The sequence below is a fragment of the Zingiber officinale genome, chromosome 8B (assembly GCF_018446385.1).
Source record: "Zingiber officinale cultivar Zhangliang chromosome 8B, Zo_v1.1, whole genome shotgun sequence".
Lineage (NCBI taxonomy): Eukaryota > Viridiplantae > Streptophyta > Magnoliopsida > Zingiberales > Zingiberaceae > Zingiber > Zingiber officinale.
This window is the reverse complement of record NC_056001.1, coordinates 92,489,278-92,507,447: the sequence shown is the minus strand read 5'-3', so window position 1 is coordinate 92,507,447 and position 18,170 is coordinate 92,489,278. Positions and strand designations below refer to the sequence as shown.

The 18,170-nt window shown below is 37.0% G+C and overlaps 2 protein-coding genes across 2 annotated transcripts; one reads left to right on the top strand and one right to left on the bottom strand.

Annotated features, from left to right (window-relative positions):
• Positions 1 to 4,003: 4,003 nt before the first annotated feature.
• On the bottom strand, positions 4,004 to 6,678 carry LOC122017971 (aquaporin SIP1-2-like). Its single transcript, XM_042575704.1, has 3 exons — positions 6,278 to 6,678; positions 5,933 to 6,205; positions 4,004 to 4,347 (listed from the first exon to the last, which is right to left on the bottom strand). The coding sequence occupies exons 1-3, from the start codon at positions 6,569 to 6,571 to the stop codon at positions 4,195 to 4,197; spliced, it is 720 nt and encodes a 239-aa protein (XP_042431638.1). The 5' UTR covers positions 6,572 to 6,678; the 3' UTR covers positions 4,004 to 4,194.
• Positions 6,679 to 11,222: 4,544 nt separating this feature from the next.
• On the top strand, positions 11,223 to 17,761 carry LOC122015423 (DEAD-box ATP-dependent RNA helicase 3, chloroplastic-like). Its single transcript, XM_042572294.1, has 10 exons — positions 11,223 to 11,769; positions 11,914 to 12,050; positions 12,145 to 12,559; positions 12,662 to 12,760; positions 13,333 to 13,557; positions 13,707 to 14,084; positions 14,410 to 14,553; positions 15,754 to 15,849; positions 16,357 to 16,727; positions 17,258 to 17,761. The coding sequence occupies exons 1-10, from the start codon at positions 11,317 to 11,319 to the stop codon at positions 17,325 to 17,327; spliced, it is 2,388 nt and encodes a 795-aa protein (XP_042428228.1). The 5' UTR covers positions 11,223 to 11,316; the 3' UTR covers positions 17,328 to 17,761.
• Positions 17,762 to 18,170: the final 409 nt, after the last annotated feature.

The following is an 18,170-nucleotide window of genomic DNA, read 5'->3' as shown; positions in this document are numbered from 1 at the left end:
ATTTTTGGAGTTGTCGACAGGCGCCTCGTAGCCTCTTGTGACGCTAAACCATTGGTCAAAGTTGGTCTTTTGATAGACCTTCATTCGCTTCTTCCAGTAGGGGAAGTCGTCACCGTTGAACAAAGGAGGACGAACTGTGTTGAAACCTTCGATTTGAGACATTAATCTTGTACACAAGGAAATAAGGAAAAAGATCCCAAGACTTGGTCTTGGATTAGCAGTATGGGAGAAAAAGGAAATTTAAGACTGAATTGGTGCAACACCAATTCAGTTTAATTTACTACGAAGAAAAATTCCAAAACAGTAACGATACCAGTTTGGATTGTATCAAAAAACTTAAAGCCAAAAAAAATGAAAAAGAATTTCACCCCTTATGTCTGATTGGTGGTTGCACCAAATCAGAGCAGTACCTGCTCTGATACCACTTGTTGAATCATGAAAACGCTAGAGGGGGGTGAATAGCAATCGTTAAAAATTCGTTATTAAAACGAGTACACAGCGGAAAGATAAAAGTCACAATGCTAACACAAACTAATTTTACTTGGTTTGGAGCCTTCGTTGACTCCTACTCCAAAGCCCGCACGTGAGAGTGCTTTCGTTAGGCAATCACTAATAAATCGTAATAAGTACAAGAATTTATAGAATGAAAATACCGACAACAATAAAATAAAGACTTAATCACTTAGTTGTCGGAGAGGCTTTGCAACGTAGCAAAAGCGTCTTGGAAGCAGCACGCACGAGAGCAATCACAGAAGAGAGTTGTTGTTGAAGTTCTGGTGGAGGCCTTCTTTTATAGGAGTGCTCCAGGTGGCCGAATCCCTTCCGGGCCCCTGGACCGTGATGTCGGTCAACCAATCAGCGCGCTCCAAGCTGTTGAGATAAGATTTGCCTTCTGGATGCCCGGATCCCTTCCGGGCGCCTGGACCATTATTTTCCAGTACACCTTTTTCCTACAAGAAAATGTTAGTTCGAGCCAAAATACAATTTATACTACCCTGCAAAACAAAGTGTTAGTACAATTATATTCAGAAAAATAGTAATTAGATTCTATCTCCCCGAGACCAGAATCTAGTCACGATCTCAACTTAGATTCCCGAAATGGTTCTAAGTTGGATTGACGTCTACTGCTCCCTCGAACGGGGAATGCATCCTCACCAAGTCACTCCTCTCCAGTGACTTACCTTAACTTACCTGCCAGACATCCGGTCAGCCCGTTGACCTATCTGGACTTCGTGCCAGCTATCCGATCAGCCCGTCGACCTAGCTGAACTTCCCTGCAACACTGAGTTATCACATAGATAAAATGGTAAGGTAAAACAGTGTTAATAGAATTCAAGTATAACCTAGGGTTATCTCCCCCAAGGGTTACCTAGCTTCACTCACTAGGACTTCCATTACCTAACTTCACTTACCAAGACTTCCTCCTCCTAGATTCACTCGCTAGGGCCCGACTTCACTCACCAAGACTTCCTTCACCTAGCTTCACTCGCTAGGGCTCGACTTCACTCATCAGGACTTCCATCACCTAGCTTCACTCACTAGGGTCTGACTTCACTCACCAAGACTTTCTCCACCTAGCTTCACTCGCTATGGCCCAACTTCATTTACTAGGACTTCCATCACCTAGCTTCACTCACTAGGGCCTAGCTTCACTCACCAAGACTTCCATCCACTCCCTATCTTCACACACTAGGGTCTGGCTTCACTCACCAAGACTTCCATCCACTACCTAGCTTCACTCACTAGGGTCTGGCTTCACTCACCAAGACTTCCACTTTGCCTAACCTCCAATTAGGACTTCTCCTTGCTAGTCATCTAGTCCTGACTAGACTATTCTTTTCCAAACATCAAGTCATGTTTGGATTAACTCTTGTTCAAATTGACCAGACTTAGGTATATTGTCAAACATCGAAACCCTAGAGGTCGACTCACTAACATTTTCAATATCACATCATTAATCTCTTTACTATGCAGTTGAACGAGTGACTCTCATCGAGGCTCAACTTCTCACTCCTCAATGTTAAGATACGCAAAATAAACCTGGTCAGCCTAAGAGACAATTGGACTTACAAGGCATAGCTCCACACTCCTCAATGTTAAGGCATTCAGTATGTAATTGATCGACCCAAGAGTTGATCGGACTTACAAAGTGTAGCTCCACACCCCTCAACACTAAGGCATTTAGTATATAGTCAGTTGGCCCAAGAGTTGGTCGGGCATACGGGACGTAGCTCCCCGCTTTTACAATACAAATCTTAGTATATGGTCAGTCAACCTAATGTGTCGAGCAGACCTATGGGGCTAAGCTCCTCACTTCTCATGTATCAGTCTCCCATCATACAGTTGATTGGCTACTAGGTTGGTTGGACTGCCTCCCGGCCGGTTGGGCTACCTTCAGGAGAACATTGTCAGAGAATCACAACAACCTGTCAAAGAATAACAGCTACTCGTTAGAATATGTTCCACTACCATAGCATATACATGTGAGGGAACCTTCCTCTGAGGGGATTTGTACAACTTCCATTGTCTAGTGTTACTTAGCATATTCTAACATCAAGCATTCTCAGCCACCTCATTAATACAAAGGTTACAAAAGACGATTCATGTGCATTAAACGAAACCTTCTTCGAAGGGTGGTCGTACATATTCCATTATTCGGCATATTCTGATATCAGATATTCTCTGACACCTCGCGATTATGGAGGTTCGGAGGATCAGTATAAAAAGGGGTCCTCTCTGTTGACTAGGTATGCTCTACAATGTTATAGTACGCATGCATTACTATTCATCTTCCTCTCCACCTTTCGCTTGGCTATTGTACTGACTTGATTGTCGGAATGCTTGCGCTAGGAACCCCCTACCTAGTTCTTGCTCTAACACTCTCCTTTGCTCTCTTTATGGTGTGCGTAGGAAGGAGTGTCGGGTATCATCCCTTCTCCATCTCAGAGTCTTCTCCCAGTCAATGATAAAGTCATCAGCCCAATGCGTCATCTCCACCGATTTTAGACATGATCAATTATCAATGTAAGATATGTAATATGAATCAAAATTCATAAAACCTAATGTTAAAATTGAATCAAATGACATAAAAATTATTTGTGAATTGTAATTTTAATTCAAATAGATTCATACAACTTAATAACAAAACTATCAAATTATATTATATTTCTTAATCCTTATGTATAAATTATGAAAAATAATTTGACATTTTTATTATCTATATATATATATATATATATATATATAATAAAAATTTAGATCAAATTTAATATATTACACATGATCAATTACAAATGTCTTGATTTTATGTGATTAGAATACTTTACTACTCTCCAAACCGTGAAAATGATCACAAGACAATAGACATTAAGTTAGTTGTTTAAAATTATAGATTAATACAACAATCAATAACCATATATTTTATTACTTGCATAAATAATTTTAATGAACTAAATAATTAATTTAAGCAATAAAATAATATGACATCACCCTCATTGTTATTTTTAAAATTTACAAATTAAAATTTTAATTAGGAGATATTTGCTATGATCATGCTAGACATTTAATATTTCAAATTATATAAATGTATGTATATTTTTTAAATCAAATGAATTTATTAAATATCTTCAAATTCAAAATTTTTGAAGAAAACTTTAATTTAAATATTATATGTTTTATTGTAAAAAGTTATAAATAGAATTTAATTAAAATATATCAAGACAGAGACTAATAAAATGACATTCATGTATTTGGCTTTCTTAAAGATATGAAAAATATAATTTGGATCTTCAACACCTTAACAAATCAAATATGATAGTTTATTTTTAACAAAACATTAGGCATAGAGATCCAAAATACCATATATCTTTATATACACATTTCCATAAAATGTGTAACATATGACTGAGAGGTTGCAAATGCCTTATCAAAGAATCAGTCACGATTTCAAATTTAATTAACAGACCATCCAATTATTGACCATATTTTGAAATGGTTTTGAGAATTAATTCTCAAAATCTTTCAAGAAAGGCATAATGGTATTGAAATCAATAAATGTTCGATACAGTTTGGCCAATCTATTCACCTCCATCCTTATCTCATTCTAGCTGTCCAAACATTGGCAGAATCACTAACCAACTTATCATTTTAACAAAGTTATTCCAATCTAAATCAATCCAAAATAACTTGACCTCGTCATGCCTTTTTAGCCTTTACTGGTGGGCGAGGGGGAAAGACGACTCTGAATAACCAACCTGCAGAAATAGCACCAATAAAAGGGCAGATCCAGTAGACATAGAATTGCTCCCAATTATTGTGACGATTGTTGAGATAAGCCCAGCCATATGCCTGTAAATTAGAAGAACCTCATCAGTATATGATTAGGCATTATCCCATCAAATTATATGATAAAGCAGCATCTGCTAGTAAACTAACATGACGGCTAATTATATGATCCAGCAATCATTTTACTTCAACAAGTAAAAAAAAATATCAAGATATTATAATGGAATCCTTGAAATAACATTGTGTACTGAGATTTATTGGCTGGTTTAGCATCCCTTAATTGTGATACATGAGTAAAATAACAGCCCTGAACCTTAGATCCTTTAAGTGTTGAAAGTTCTATACATGTATGTTTAACACCGTCTTGTGGTCTGGGAGGACATAACTCCAACATCAATGCTATTTTATGACCAATCAGTAATTTAACTACATCTAGACACTAACACAGAATGAGAGGAGTCAACAAATAATGCACATCTAATGGACGAATGGTAGATGTAGCCTGAAGGTGTGATGATGACGCCTCAGTACTCAATGAACTTACAAACATTATCAAAATAGAAGTGTTATTTGGAAGGATGAGTATGTTGTCACTGGATCAATTACATTAGAATATATCTAGATCATAGAATTTTAAATGAAATTGATGATTCACAAACCAAGTTTACTCAAACTAAGAATTCAGATATATAACTAAGATTATTTTTCTTGATATATATTAATTAGAAAATTAAATTATCATATTGATTTGAGATTGAATACTTGGTTCCAATTTAAACTCAATCCTAACCCACTGAAGCCGAGACGTTCATTGTTTGAATAAGGAAACAGTCTACTGGTTTTGTTTACATTTTCTGATTTTTCATCTCTTAACATTTTCCATTATTTCCTTTTGGGGAAAGATCAAGCATCTTCAGTGCCAAAAAAAAACATGGTGTCAGAAAACAAACAAATTTTAAATTATATTTTCTGGAAGCAGTAAACTAAAAACAAAAAGAACCCAATACTTTGAGAAAACAACCATAAAGTCGAAAGTACATGTCATTGAAACTCCTTCAAGTACCTAATTGAGCTTTATGTTAACATAAACAGTATGATCTTTGATGATTGTGCAATTGTGAAACTACTTGGCCTTAAATTTGCCATCTACAGAATCATATGATTTCCCCTTCATTTTAACAATATTTTGAAAGACAAGAATGATAGTCAGAGAGATATTTGGGTAAAAAATCAAAAGAACATTTTTAGTACTAAGAAGCACAACAGCAAATCGATAACCCACTATGTAAGTTTTCTAAGAGCATAAGAAGATAAATTGCGCATTCATAAAAACCTAAAGATTCTACTTTTTTTCCAAGTGCTGCAAAGGTCACACTTTATGAGGGAAGCCACTTGATAGAAGATGCCTTCCCTCACCTTCTGTCTAAATAATACTATCACACTATCCGTATGATTGCTTTGTTAAAATGTACAAGATATTCCATCACATATCCCTCTGGATTCAATGTCCTATTCTATGTAACTTAATTAACAAAAATAATAGAAAGAAAAATCAGTTAACATAGATTTAAGAGAGATTCGGTGAGAAAATTATATACAGGTTATGGCATAAGAAGGAAGGTAACACAGTGAAGAAAGTAGTGCTTACATTTGCAGGATTCATGGACGGTCCAGTGTAACTATCGCCAGCAGTAATGACCCCAAGTGTGCAGATGGTGATCATCAATGCCTTGACTAACGAACTCGGAGGCCCCTTGAAGATGATCCAAAGCACGGCCGTGGTGATGACGAATGTAAGGGCACCCTCGGCGATGGCCCCCGTGTGCAAATCTACCTTCAACGAAGGCCCGACCAATAAGTGCTTGTAATCCGGCGGCATAACCTCATAGAGGGCTAAGAGCCCACCGACTGCGCCGGCCGCCTGCGAGGAACCGCAAAATTCATCAATCGATCCATCAGCGAGAACGAGAAGGAAAGAAAGGTCGATCGCTACCTGCGCAGGGAAGCGGAGGGCCATCGAGATGAGAGTGTCTTCTCCGAATCCCGCAGCGTAGAAGGCAGCGTTGCCGGTGGGGTTAAAGCTGGCGCCGCCCATCGCGTCGGCGATGACGTTGAAGGCGAAAACAATGACGAAGATGAGGGAGGCGGTGAGGAGGAGGGAGAAATGGGCGCCTTGGATTTCGAGAGCTGCCGTGATGAGGAAGGTGGCGAAACCCAGGCCGGAGATGCAGAACATCCAAACGAACGTGATAAGGGCGTCCCCAACGGCGGCCTTTACCGCACCCATCGTCCCCGCTCCGTCTGAGATCGAAACCTTACACAAGAAGCCGTGGATCGATCCTTCTCCTCTGCTTCAAATCCAGCACTTCACAGAGGAGGGGAAGAAGAAGAAGAAGAAGAAGAAGAAAGGAGTGAATTTAGGGGTTGATGGATATCTAAGTTTCCTTTTGCACCCAACTTCCTACCGAATATGGTGTATAATGATCCAATGGACGAAAATGATCTAGCGGAATGGAACGCATCAGAAAATCTGTACTATCCGTCCGATTAAAACGGGAAAGGTGGTATAGAGTCTCCGAGGCGTGACTGGAAGGAAAGGAATTAAAAGTGGAAAAAAAAAAAAAGGAAAAAAATATTATAATTGCTTGCATTTTAACATGCTGGTGTATTTTAACAAAGCAAGTAGTTTGGCTCATAAATACGAGGGCTTTTATGTAAATAAATGATTGCGTATTGTTTATTCAGTATAATATGTATAAATTGTTTATGAATAAAATATTATTGTAAATCATTTAATGCCTTATAGTTGAGAATGAGTATAAGAATTTTTCCATTAATATATAGTTATTAAGGGGTGCTTAGTTGGATGAAATGGTTGAATGAGAATGAGAATTAGAAATAGGAAAAGAATGAAAAGTTAGTATTTAATTTGCGGGAATTGATGGTGGATTCTATAGATTCAATCCTCAAAATATAAAGATGACTCATTACTTAGCCCATTGAAGATAGAAAATCTTTTCATTTTTATTTTTCATTTCTATTATTTTCATTCTTATTCTCATTCGAAAATTAAGTGCACCCCAATTGTTTAATATAGGTATTATGGATTCCATTTTAGGTAAGTATAGCTTTTTAATATAATTAAACTTATTGGGTGTAGGACCCTATGGCATCTTAGTTGTATCTATAGCTAAGAAATACTTTAGTAAAAAATTGGAAGGATAAACAATTTGATTACATGACTAATGGAATGATTAAGACATACAATCGTTGGAAATTTAATGTGAATGGGAAATTAAATATTGATCGTTAGATTAAGATTGATAAATCTTATTCATTTAACTTAAAAGGTGTAAGTTTCCTTTGGATGACTAAATCTTATTCATTAATTTCCAAAGGGTAACATTTAATGAAGAGGTACTGTGTCTCTTAGTAAAAGATGCAATCTACATCATCCAATTCAAAATAGATGGATAAGATCTAATTGAACCAAGAGATTCTTATATCCCTTCATTTAGTATAAATAAGATATCTCATATCCTCATTTCACTCACTCAATTACTTCCAAGCAAAGCAAGCATTTCATTTCATACTTGTATTGGAGAGTTCGAGAAGCTTCTTCAGTTTAAAGGTTTTGCGATTTGCAGTGCTACAATCGCAAGATAAAGTCATTGTATCTTGGGAGACGATTGTCATATTTCATGAGCACTATGTGCGGAGCAAATTCGTCTTAAAGAGATAGAGTGTAACTCTATCCTCAACTTCGTCAAAACGGTGATATACCGTCATTCTGCCCGCGTTCAGATTGCACCTCAATACAAAATCCCAACATATAGTAGGGTGTTTAAGCAAAACCCTAGCTACACTTGGGTATATAAAAGCATAAGGAAAAGAAAAGGAGTATCAAAGATGTTACAATGCAAAATGTCTTAGGAATTAAAACAACAATTCACAATTTATGTGTTTGTCTCCTCTATTACGGAAGGTTCAAAGCCACAAGCTACATCTCTTGATGCAATAATTTTTCAATTGAACTCTCCTTATGTGATACATGCATGTATTAACTTTTATTTATATGGGGGATTGTTGAAAATTTAATGTAAATGAGAAATTAAATCTTGATCATTGGATCAATATTGACAAATCTTGTTCATTCAACTTGAAAGGTTTAAATGCTCTTTGGATGACTAAATCTCATTCATTGATTTCCAAATGGTGGCATCTAATGAAGAGGTGGTGTGTCTCTTAGGAAAAGATGCGATCAACATCATCCAATTCAAAATGGATGGATGAGATCTAATTGAGCCAAGAGGTTCTTATACCCTTTCATCTAGTATAAATAAGGTGCCTCACATCCTCATTTCACTCACTCAATTACTTTCAAGCAAAATAAGCATTCCATTTCATACTTGCATTAGAGAGTTTAAAAAGCTTCTTTAGTTTAGAGGTTTTGCGATTTGTAGTGCTGCTATCACAAGATAAAGTCGTTGTATCTTGGGAGATGATTGCCATGTTCCGTGAGCACCGTGTGCGGACCAAATTAGTCTTAAAGAGAGAGTCTAACTCTAACCTTGACTTCGTCAAAACGGTGATATATTGTCGTTCTAATCATGCTCAGATTGCACCTCACTACAAAATCCCAACATATAGTAGGGTGTTTAAGCAAAACCCTAGCTACACTTGGGTATACAAAAGCATAAGGAAAAGAAAAGGAGTATAAAAGATGTTACGATGCAAAATGTCTTAGGAACTAAAGCAACAATTCACAATTTACATGTTTTTATGCATTTTATACCTTAGATAATTTTTAGGTGTGGCAATACTAAGAATCTTTTTAAAGATTTTCCTTGATACTAATTGAGGATTCACTAGGTTAGACAATAAGAAAAAACAATCAAATTCATTTAGGTTTGCCAGTGACACTCCTTGAGAAACAAAGCTTAAGCAAGCATAGTCTTAGGCATTTTAAAAGCTTTTCGACGCTTGTTGAATTTGTGAGTGATGTCTTCTTGAGAGACTGCAATGTCAAGCTCACTAGCAAAGTTTAATGGAATCAACATCAATTCAATATCAATAGATAAAACCTCTATAAATAAGAATAAATCTATATGAATGTGACTTTGACTCACTAATGAGATTTCACTAACATGACAAACTTTCCTCTAATCGATATGATCTAGACCCATCACTCAGATGAATATGAAAGAATAAAGAAAATGAGTAAATTAACAAGCTCTTAGATCATTTTTGGGTGCTTAATTATTTGAGCAATAAGTAAATAGTAAATTGATAGAGAATTAAGAGTGTTAATTGCAATACCTGAAATATCAAATAATGAAAAGGGAAGGGAAGGAGGAGGGAAGGGAAAAGGTCCCCCTCCCCTCCTTCTCTCCTTTCCTCCTTCCCTTACCTCTTTCCCAAACAAGGGTAAATGTCACTTTCCCTTTGTTTACCTTTCTCTCATCCTCTCCCAAACAGACCGTAAGCCTCTATTTGGATGAGATGATGAAATGTTCATTAATAGAAGGGGAAGGGAGGGGAAGTAATGATCAATTTACTTGGGAGAGCTTAAAATAAAATTAAGGAAAAGTTTCTGCCATTTACGTTATTAAAATTTTCAAAGGGAAGAAAAGCATAATCCATCAGCGGATAGTTCTGGAGTCAAAATTGACAATCTCAAAATCGGACGAAAAACAATGGATAGAAAAAAAAATGATGCATATACGCTTTTTTATTCACAAAATTACATCATATACTAAAAAATGACGCATGTACTATTTTTAACTTATAAAATTATATCATGTACCATTTTTATTTATAAAATTACGTCGCATGTATCCACCTTCCTCTATCAAAATAAACAAGCATACAAAGGAAGGGTTTTTTTTTCATCATTTCTCTTCTCTTCCTCTGACGATAGTTTTCCACCATAGATTACTTTTCCTTCCTCATCCATACTTTGGAGTAAATAGAGCATAAAGAATTTATTTTACCCTTGTTTGGGAGGAAGGAAATGAAGATTAAATATATAAAATTATAAAAATATCCTCTTTTAAAAAAATAAATCTGTATGCGAAAAAATAAGGATAAAATTAGAATAATTTCTACATTCCTCTCCTTCATCTTCATTACATCCCAAATTAGGGTGATATCCTCTTTTAAAAAAATAAATCTGTATGCGAAAAAAATAAGGATAAAATTAGAATAATTTCTACATTCCTCTCCTTCCTCTTCATTACATCCCAAATTAGGGTGTAAGAAATTTCACTAATTCCCAAGTATGCAAGAGTAAGCTTTGTCTACTTGGGAGATCAGAAAACAAAACAAAGGAAAATTTTTCATAGTGAAAATAAAATTTTCAGAGGGAAAAAAACACAATCCATCAACAGATAGTTTTAGAGCTAAAATTGATTACCTCAAAATCAGACAGAAAATAGCAAATGGAAAAAAAATAACGTATGCACCATTTTTCATTTACAAAGTTACACCATATACAAAAAATAATGCATGCACCCTTTTTAACTTATAAAATTACGCTATATATTAAAAAAAATGATGCATGTATCCTTTGTTAGTTATAAAAATTACACTACATATACTCACCTTTCTCAATCAAGGTAAACAAGTATGTAAAAGAAGAGATTTCCTTTTATTTCTATTCTCTTCCTATAACCCTAGATTTATTTTATCCATCTATCATCCACTCCTTTAAATAAACAAAACATTACCCTTCTCTTCCCTTTCCCCTTCGTAATTCACTCCCTCCTGAACTAGGAGAAAAATTTTACTACCCCTATTTACCCACTCCCTTTCACTCACCTCCTCCCAAAGAGGGTAAGTGGATCGAGTTGATGTGGGCTTTGGGCTTTCTCCTCATTTCTTCTTGATCCACCCAATGATCTGTTTTCTCCTCTCCTTCTATAAGTCGAAGCAGGCGACAGGGCACGAGGTGCAGTCTCGCAAGGCCATTCGTTACCGCCCTTACCAAAAACCCTTGCCATTGCCACCTTATCCCTCCTCCTCCACTCCACCATGGCTGCCGCCGCCTTCAGTTTCACCATCGGCGTATCGTCCCTCTACTGCTCCTCTTCCCTTAACGGCTCTTCACCCTCGGGCGCCGGCGGCCTCCTCAAGCTCCCTGCTTCCGCCGCCAGGGGCTTCGCTTTCCCCTGGTTCTCTACCACTCCGAGAGCTCCTCGCGCTCTCCCCCTCTTCGTCCCCTCCTCTGTCGCCTCTCCCAACTCCGTTCTCAGCGAGGAGGCCTTCAGGGGCTTCCGTGGCCTCCCCGAGTCTCCGCTCGAGGAGAGCGACGAGGAGGAGGAATACGCCTCTGACTCTTACAACTCTGAGGAGGGAGAAGAGGGCGAAGAGGGCTCCACTGCCTCCGTGGACCAGGATGAGCTCGCCATTGCCAGATTAGGCCTGTCACAGCAGCTAGTTAGTACCCTCGAGAAGCGAGGGATTACCCATCTTTTCCCCATTCAGGTGAAGCCAAAACAGTGATTTTTTTTTCTCCCTTCCGCGAGTTCGTAACTCTTGTTTGAACTGTTCGATTCACTGCCAACTTGATTTTGATATGAACTGCTTTTATATCTGGCATTTTAACATGCTTAATTTGCCTTTCTATAGAGGGCCGTTTTGGTTCCTGTTCTTGAAGGTCGAGACCTTATTGCACGTGCTAAGACTGGTACCGGAAAGACATTGGCGTTTGGAATTCCCATAATCAAACGGCTGAGTGAGGATGATGAGGCAGAAGGGAGGAAGAGGTCAAGATGCCTACTTTTCTAAAAATCTCATTGTCATGCTTAGTTGTGTGCTTGAAATAACTCATTTTTCATTTTCATTCCTTGGTTGGTTTAGGCTGTCAGGTCGTCTTCCCCGGGTTCTGGTTCTTGCCCCTACCAGAGAATTGGCCAAACAGGTGGAGAAGGAAATCAATGAATCTGCATCTAATCTGAGTACTGTCTGTGTTTATGGAGGAGTTTCTTACAATATTCAGAAAATTTCACTTTCTCGTGGTGTTGACGTAGTTGTGGGAACTCCTGGCCGAATAATTGACCTTATCAATGATGATAGCCTTCGGCTTGGAGAGATTCAGTATTTGGTTCTGGATGAAGCTGATCAAATGCTAGCTGTTGGATTTGAAGAAGATGTGGAAGTAATATTGAAGAAACTTCCACCTCAACGTCAAAATATGTTGTTTTCTGCAACAATGCCTGATTGGGTTAAGAAATTGTCCAGGAGATACCTAAACAACCCTCTGACAATTGACTTGGTATGCAAATTGTTATTTTTTTTTTTAATTTTATTTTTTTGTGGAATCAAGTATATGATTATGCCTCTTGCAAATTGTATTTTTAATATGCTTATGACCTAGGTTGGTGATCGAGATGAGAAGCTAGCAGAAGGAATTAAAATTTATGCCATATCAGCAACTGCAACTTCAAAGCGCACTGTTCTGAGTGACTTAATTACGGTACGCTTAGGATATTTTTATTGTAGAGACTTGTTGTCCTGTTACTCCTTTTTTGTTACTCTCTTGGTTTGCAAAGCCCAATTGCCATGTGCAGCATATTTTGCCTTTCATGCTTTAAAATATCTAGCACATGTTGTTTAGCATCTGATGCTGAGCTTTTCTAGATTTCATAAGATGATGTCATTTTAATGAGCAAAGTGTGGAGACATTGCAAAATTTGTAAAATTTAGTAAGCAAAATTGTAAAGATAGATTTTTTTTGTTTTTGCATTCTCATCTTTTACATGCCTATTCTTTTCAAGAAAGCCATTTAAAGATTGCCAATTGATTCTCCCTGCAGTCGGCACTAGTTAATTATTTAAAAGGAGTCAAATAGTTTTCCAAAATAAATCTTCGTTGGATTACTTATCTGTCAATATACTGTCTGTGCAAATTTTTTGCTTAACATTTTATCTATAAAATATTTTCCTTGCAAACTATTGCAAATGGTATTTTGATGCTTTTTGGAAGTGCATGCTCTTATGATGTTTCCATGTGCTTAAACATATCATAATTAACCACTCTCTTGTGCAGGTATATGCTAAGGGTGGGAAAACCATTGTTTTTACTCAGACAAAGCGGGACGCTGATGAAGTATCCATGGCCTTGAGTAATAGTATTGCATCTGAGGCACTGCATGGGGATATATCACAACATCAGCGAGAAAGAACCTTGAATGGATTTCGTCAAGGGAAATTCACTGTGTTAGTTGCAACTGATGTTGCTGCTCGGGGCCTAGATATACCAAATGTTGATCTGGTATTTTGTTATGTTTTTGTTTTGATATTGTTTGTCACTGTCTGTTCTATCAGTTAATAAGCTTCATGTTGATCTGCACATAGTTTTCTGCAATATGTTTTCATGAGCTTATAGAATTATAATCATTGTCTTTCTTTTCTCTTTTGTAGATTATTCATTATGAACTACCAAATGATCCAGAGACATTTGTACATCGATCTGGTCGTACTGGACGTGCTGGAAAAGAAGGCACTGCAATCTTGATGTTTACTAGTAGCCAGCGGAGAACAGTTAAATCTCTTGAACATGATGTGGGATGCAGGTTTGAGTTTATAAGCCCACCTTCAATGCAAGAGGTATTGGAATCATCAGCTGAGCAAGTAGTTGCCACTCTTCAAGGTGTTCACCAAGATTCAATCCAGTATTTCCTTCCAACTGCTCAAAAATTGACCAATGAACAAGGAACACAAGCTCTTGCTTCTGCTTTGGCACATTTAAGTGGATTTTCTCAACCACTTTCATCTCGTTCTCTTATCAGCCATGAACAGGTGAAAATGGGATCTCATCTTACACATTTTGGCTTGCAGTTTCTGTGTTTGCTTATGGAATTCTGGATTATATTGTCATCCTTAGTTTGAGAAAGCAAGACCATATCTGATCTAGTTAGCAAAATAGTTTCTCTCTATCTATTTGTTTATTTTCTGCCCCCTGCATAGAGATAATGCCAAGTTTCCATCTTTACAAGAATACTCTCCAGCATAATTGCTTAAATGCTGGATAGGTTCTTTACCTTTTGGAAACCTGTGCACTCCTTTAGCTTCTGTTAGATGCCTCTCGGTTATATTTTGAACTTCAGTTATCTGTCATGAATAGGGATGGGTGACATTTCAATTAACACGTGATCCTGAATATTCAAGAGGGTACTTGTCTGCAAGATCTGTTACTGGATTTCTTTCTGACGTATATCCTAATGCCGCTGATGAAGTGGGCAAAATATACATGATTGCAGATCAAAGGGTTTGTACTTTATGAAGCCACATGCATTTCCCCTTTCAAATATGTTCATGATTGGTGCTTTTTGTTACTGTTTTAAGTTTCTATCTTGGATTTATTTCATGCAACATTTGCAATGTCCTGATAGAACAATCATTTATTTTCATGTCATTCCCTTTTTCTTTGTTCTCGTAGCTTTCCTTTTTTATTTTGTGTTGTTTATTGCTTGTACATTTCAATAGTCTTTTTTCACTTTCAAATTTTAATTTCCTGATTTCATATATCAATGCGGCTACTTATTCATGTTATATTTTGTTTTTCTCAGTCATTAGTTGAATGAAAAAGGTGGTGGGTTCCAATACTTGTGATGAGTTATTTTCTTGCTTTTGTAGTTGTGATATGTATTTGGTGAAAAGAGCTTCATAGATTGTATTAATATGAATGTTGTGGAATATATATGTAAACGGCCTGATTTCATGCATTTGAATTAGCTTCTCTTTTTCCTTTCGGCCAAAATAGACACCTGGCACACAAATGGCATCTAGTTGTGCGTAAGGGTGAGGAAACTAGAGTGCTAAATAATGTCTGACTACTACACACTACGTGCATACTACATGACGTAATCTTGCATATGTATCATCTATTGACTAAAGTAGTGAAAAATTGTAATTGGTTTTGAATTCAGTGTTTACACGCGGGTAATGATTTTATCTTGGATTCAGTGGAAATGCCTGTTTTGAAGCAGTCACATTAAGCGCGACGGGGAAAACTGTATAAATAGTTGATTTTGAGATTCACATCATTTCATTAGATGTAAAATAATTCTTGTTCAGGGCAAGAGCGACAAGCTTAAACCCTCTCAATAGTGCTGTTATGCAAATTTGAACCCCCAACCTTTAGCCGAAAGGTTTTCAAATCTAGCTCACTTATTACTAGACCAAGCCATTGTTGGTAGATTTACATCGCTTTATAAAAGTTGAACTATGTAGCAACTTTCAGCCCTGAGTTTAATATGTATCAACTATACGGGTATCACAATTGAAAACAGTGAAATTGTCCAGACACTTTGCTATTTTTCGACATTAAACACAAATCACTACATTTGCCATGCTCTTTTAGGTTTAAGGTACTGTTTGATTTACCTGAAGGGTTTGCAAAAGATTCCTAAATAAACATTGTCCTAAAATATCCATCATAATAATAACTATTGCCAATTCTTTGCAGGTTCAAGGTGCTGTATTTGATATACCTGAAGAGATTGCTAAAGAATTGTTAACTAAGCAATTGCCTCCCGGAAATTCTATAGTCAAGATCACCAAGGTAGTCCTCTTCTTCGTATTCTCATCTAATTTTTTCCTTAATCTCATTCAACTTCTAAAATGAAGGCTACTCTTCGATTTCGTGAAACTAAGTTGATCTTTGTATAGAGCCTGATTTTGGATGTGGGTGTTTTTAGAGTGTTCATGGAATGACAACGATCCTTTAGATTTCTGGCATAGTTTTTTCCTTTGGATTCACATGATTTGTATATTACTTAGATTTTACTGGCAGCTTTGCTGCTGTTTTGCCACTGGATGGTCTAGCTACTGTATTTGTAGATGCTTAGGAGAACTTAAGCTTCAATCATTATATATAGTATGCTGCTTAAGATTTGATGCTCAATTTCCTTTTACTTTTTGACCTAATCTATACAAGCCCAAGTAGATGATCTTAATTGCTATTTGCTTGTCCTCCTGGCATATCTAGTTGTAATCTTTAATCCACTCAATACGTTTTATTAAAATGACTGTGTAACTATGTCTTTTTTCGTGTGTTGTGCCTTTTTAGCTCCCTATCCTGCAAGATGATGGTCCTGCCACTGACTTTTATGGAAAGTTTTCAAACCGGGAGTGGAGTTCTAGAGGTGGTGGTTCTTCGGAGCGAAGTCAGAGGGTTTCAAGAAATTGGGGTGGACGAAAATATGATAGTGATGTTAGCCATGGACAAGGTGGTGGTTCTTCTGAACGAAGTCAGAGGGTTTCAAGAACTTGGGGTGGACAAAAATATGACAGTGATAATAGGTCTGGACGAGGTGGCTGGACCTCCAAAACTGACAGTAGCTGGTCTCGAACCTCTAAGCCACAAAGAGATAGTGAAGAGGACTGGCTAATTGGTGGAAGAAGATCAAGTCGTACACCCTCATTTGGAAACCAAGAAAGGTATTGTCCATCCATTATATGGCCATCAGATTTGGAGGGAATTAATTGCTGATATGGTCAACTAAAATATTGAATTTGCAACCACTGCATGATAAGATTTTCTATGTTGAGAAAATTGTCTAAATTTTGATCTAAGCTGCTTTGGTATTTTTGTTTCTTTTCCTCCTTTACCTCATATCTTCCAAGTAGTAATCCAGCCCTTAGCAACTGAAAGTTTATGTTCTATCTAAAGTAGTAATCGAACATGAAGTTTTCTGTCTCTGTAATCAAATGGTTTCTCGTTGATTTATTTTGATGTTCACAGGTCTGTTAAATAACTTAGCTAATTGCATTGGTAACTTATTGTAGAATCCATTGTTGTAAAACGTATTAATTTCTTTGATTCCTCCTAGTAAAATTTGTTTCACAGTAATTCCTACAAATTCTGTCCTATCTTTTTTCTTTAAAAGGAACAATAATCCTTCAAACAATGAATTACAAGAATTGTTATTTGTACAAAATCCTAATATTTCTGTTTGCATTCTTCTCAGAGGATTTGCAGGGGCTTGCTTTAACTGTGGCCAGTCTGGTCATCGTGCATCAGACTGCCCAAACAAGTAGCAACGGCTGCAGATAGTATGGCTGAATTCCATCCTCGAGCTCCAATGCCTCAAGATCCAATGGTGACCATGTGGAAAAGTAACTAGCATCATCATGTGCCGTTTCTTCATCCCATTGCAGCTAACAACACCATGCAGAGGTGGGCGTGTGGGAAACTCAATTGTGGTGTTAGTGAGATTTGGCCGATACTGAAGTGAATGAAGTTCTTGATCCAAGGGAGACTTTGGCTGATCTTAGATTGCTTCCATACTGTTTATTTCTTCCTCGATCATATAATTTGAGGACCTTCAAAGAATTGGTTATGCCTTTTTAGCTGAATTTGTGATCAATCTAAACAACTGTGATAGTGCTTAGGAGCGTGCTCTGGTTATTCTTATTGAATGTATAATTTTGGAGACTATCTGCTTATAGCAGAGCAGCTCTTCATTTTGTCACTTTTATTGGATTTTGGACTTTATTCTTGCTCGTGGCTTAATGTGTTTTTAATCCATCGCGGCGAGCATCGAACGTGTTGGAATGCCATGTATGAATTAAGAACTAGGCCACAATGTACCAGATGAAACGGTTGTCTTGATTTTTCATATTTCATCAGATGGATTAGAATGTGTTTTTTTTGGAATTCGAATATATAACTATTGGTGATTGGATTAATTTTGGAGGTGATCGGTCTGGTTATGCTGAATTTTTTCATAGATTTAGTAAATTTTAAAAACGTAGATGGTAAGATCACAAGCCTATGAGATGTCCTACGTAAGTTAGTACTGTGCCTTGCCGGGGGCAAGTGTTCATAATGGAACTAATTTTTTAGAACTTGATTTTTGAGTGTGCTACTTAGAATTATAT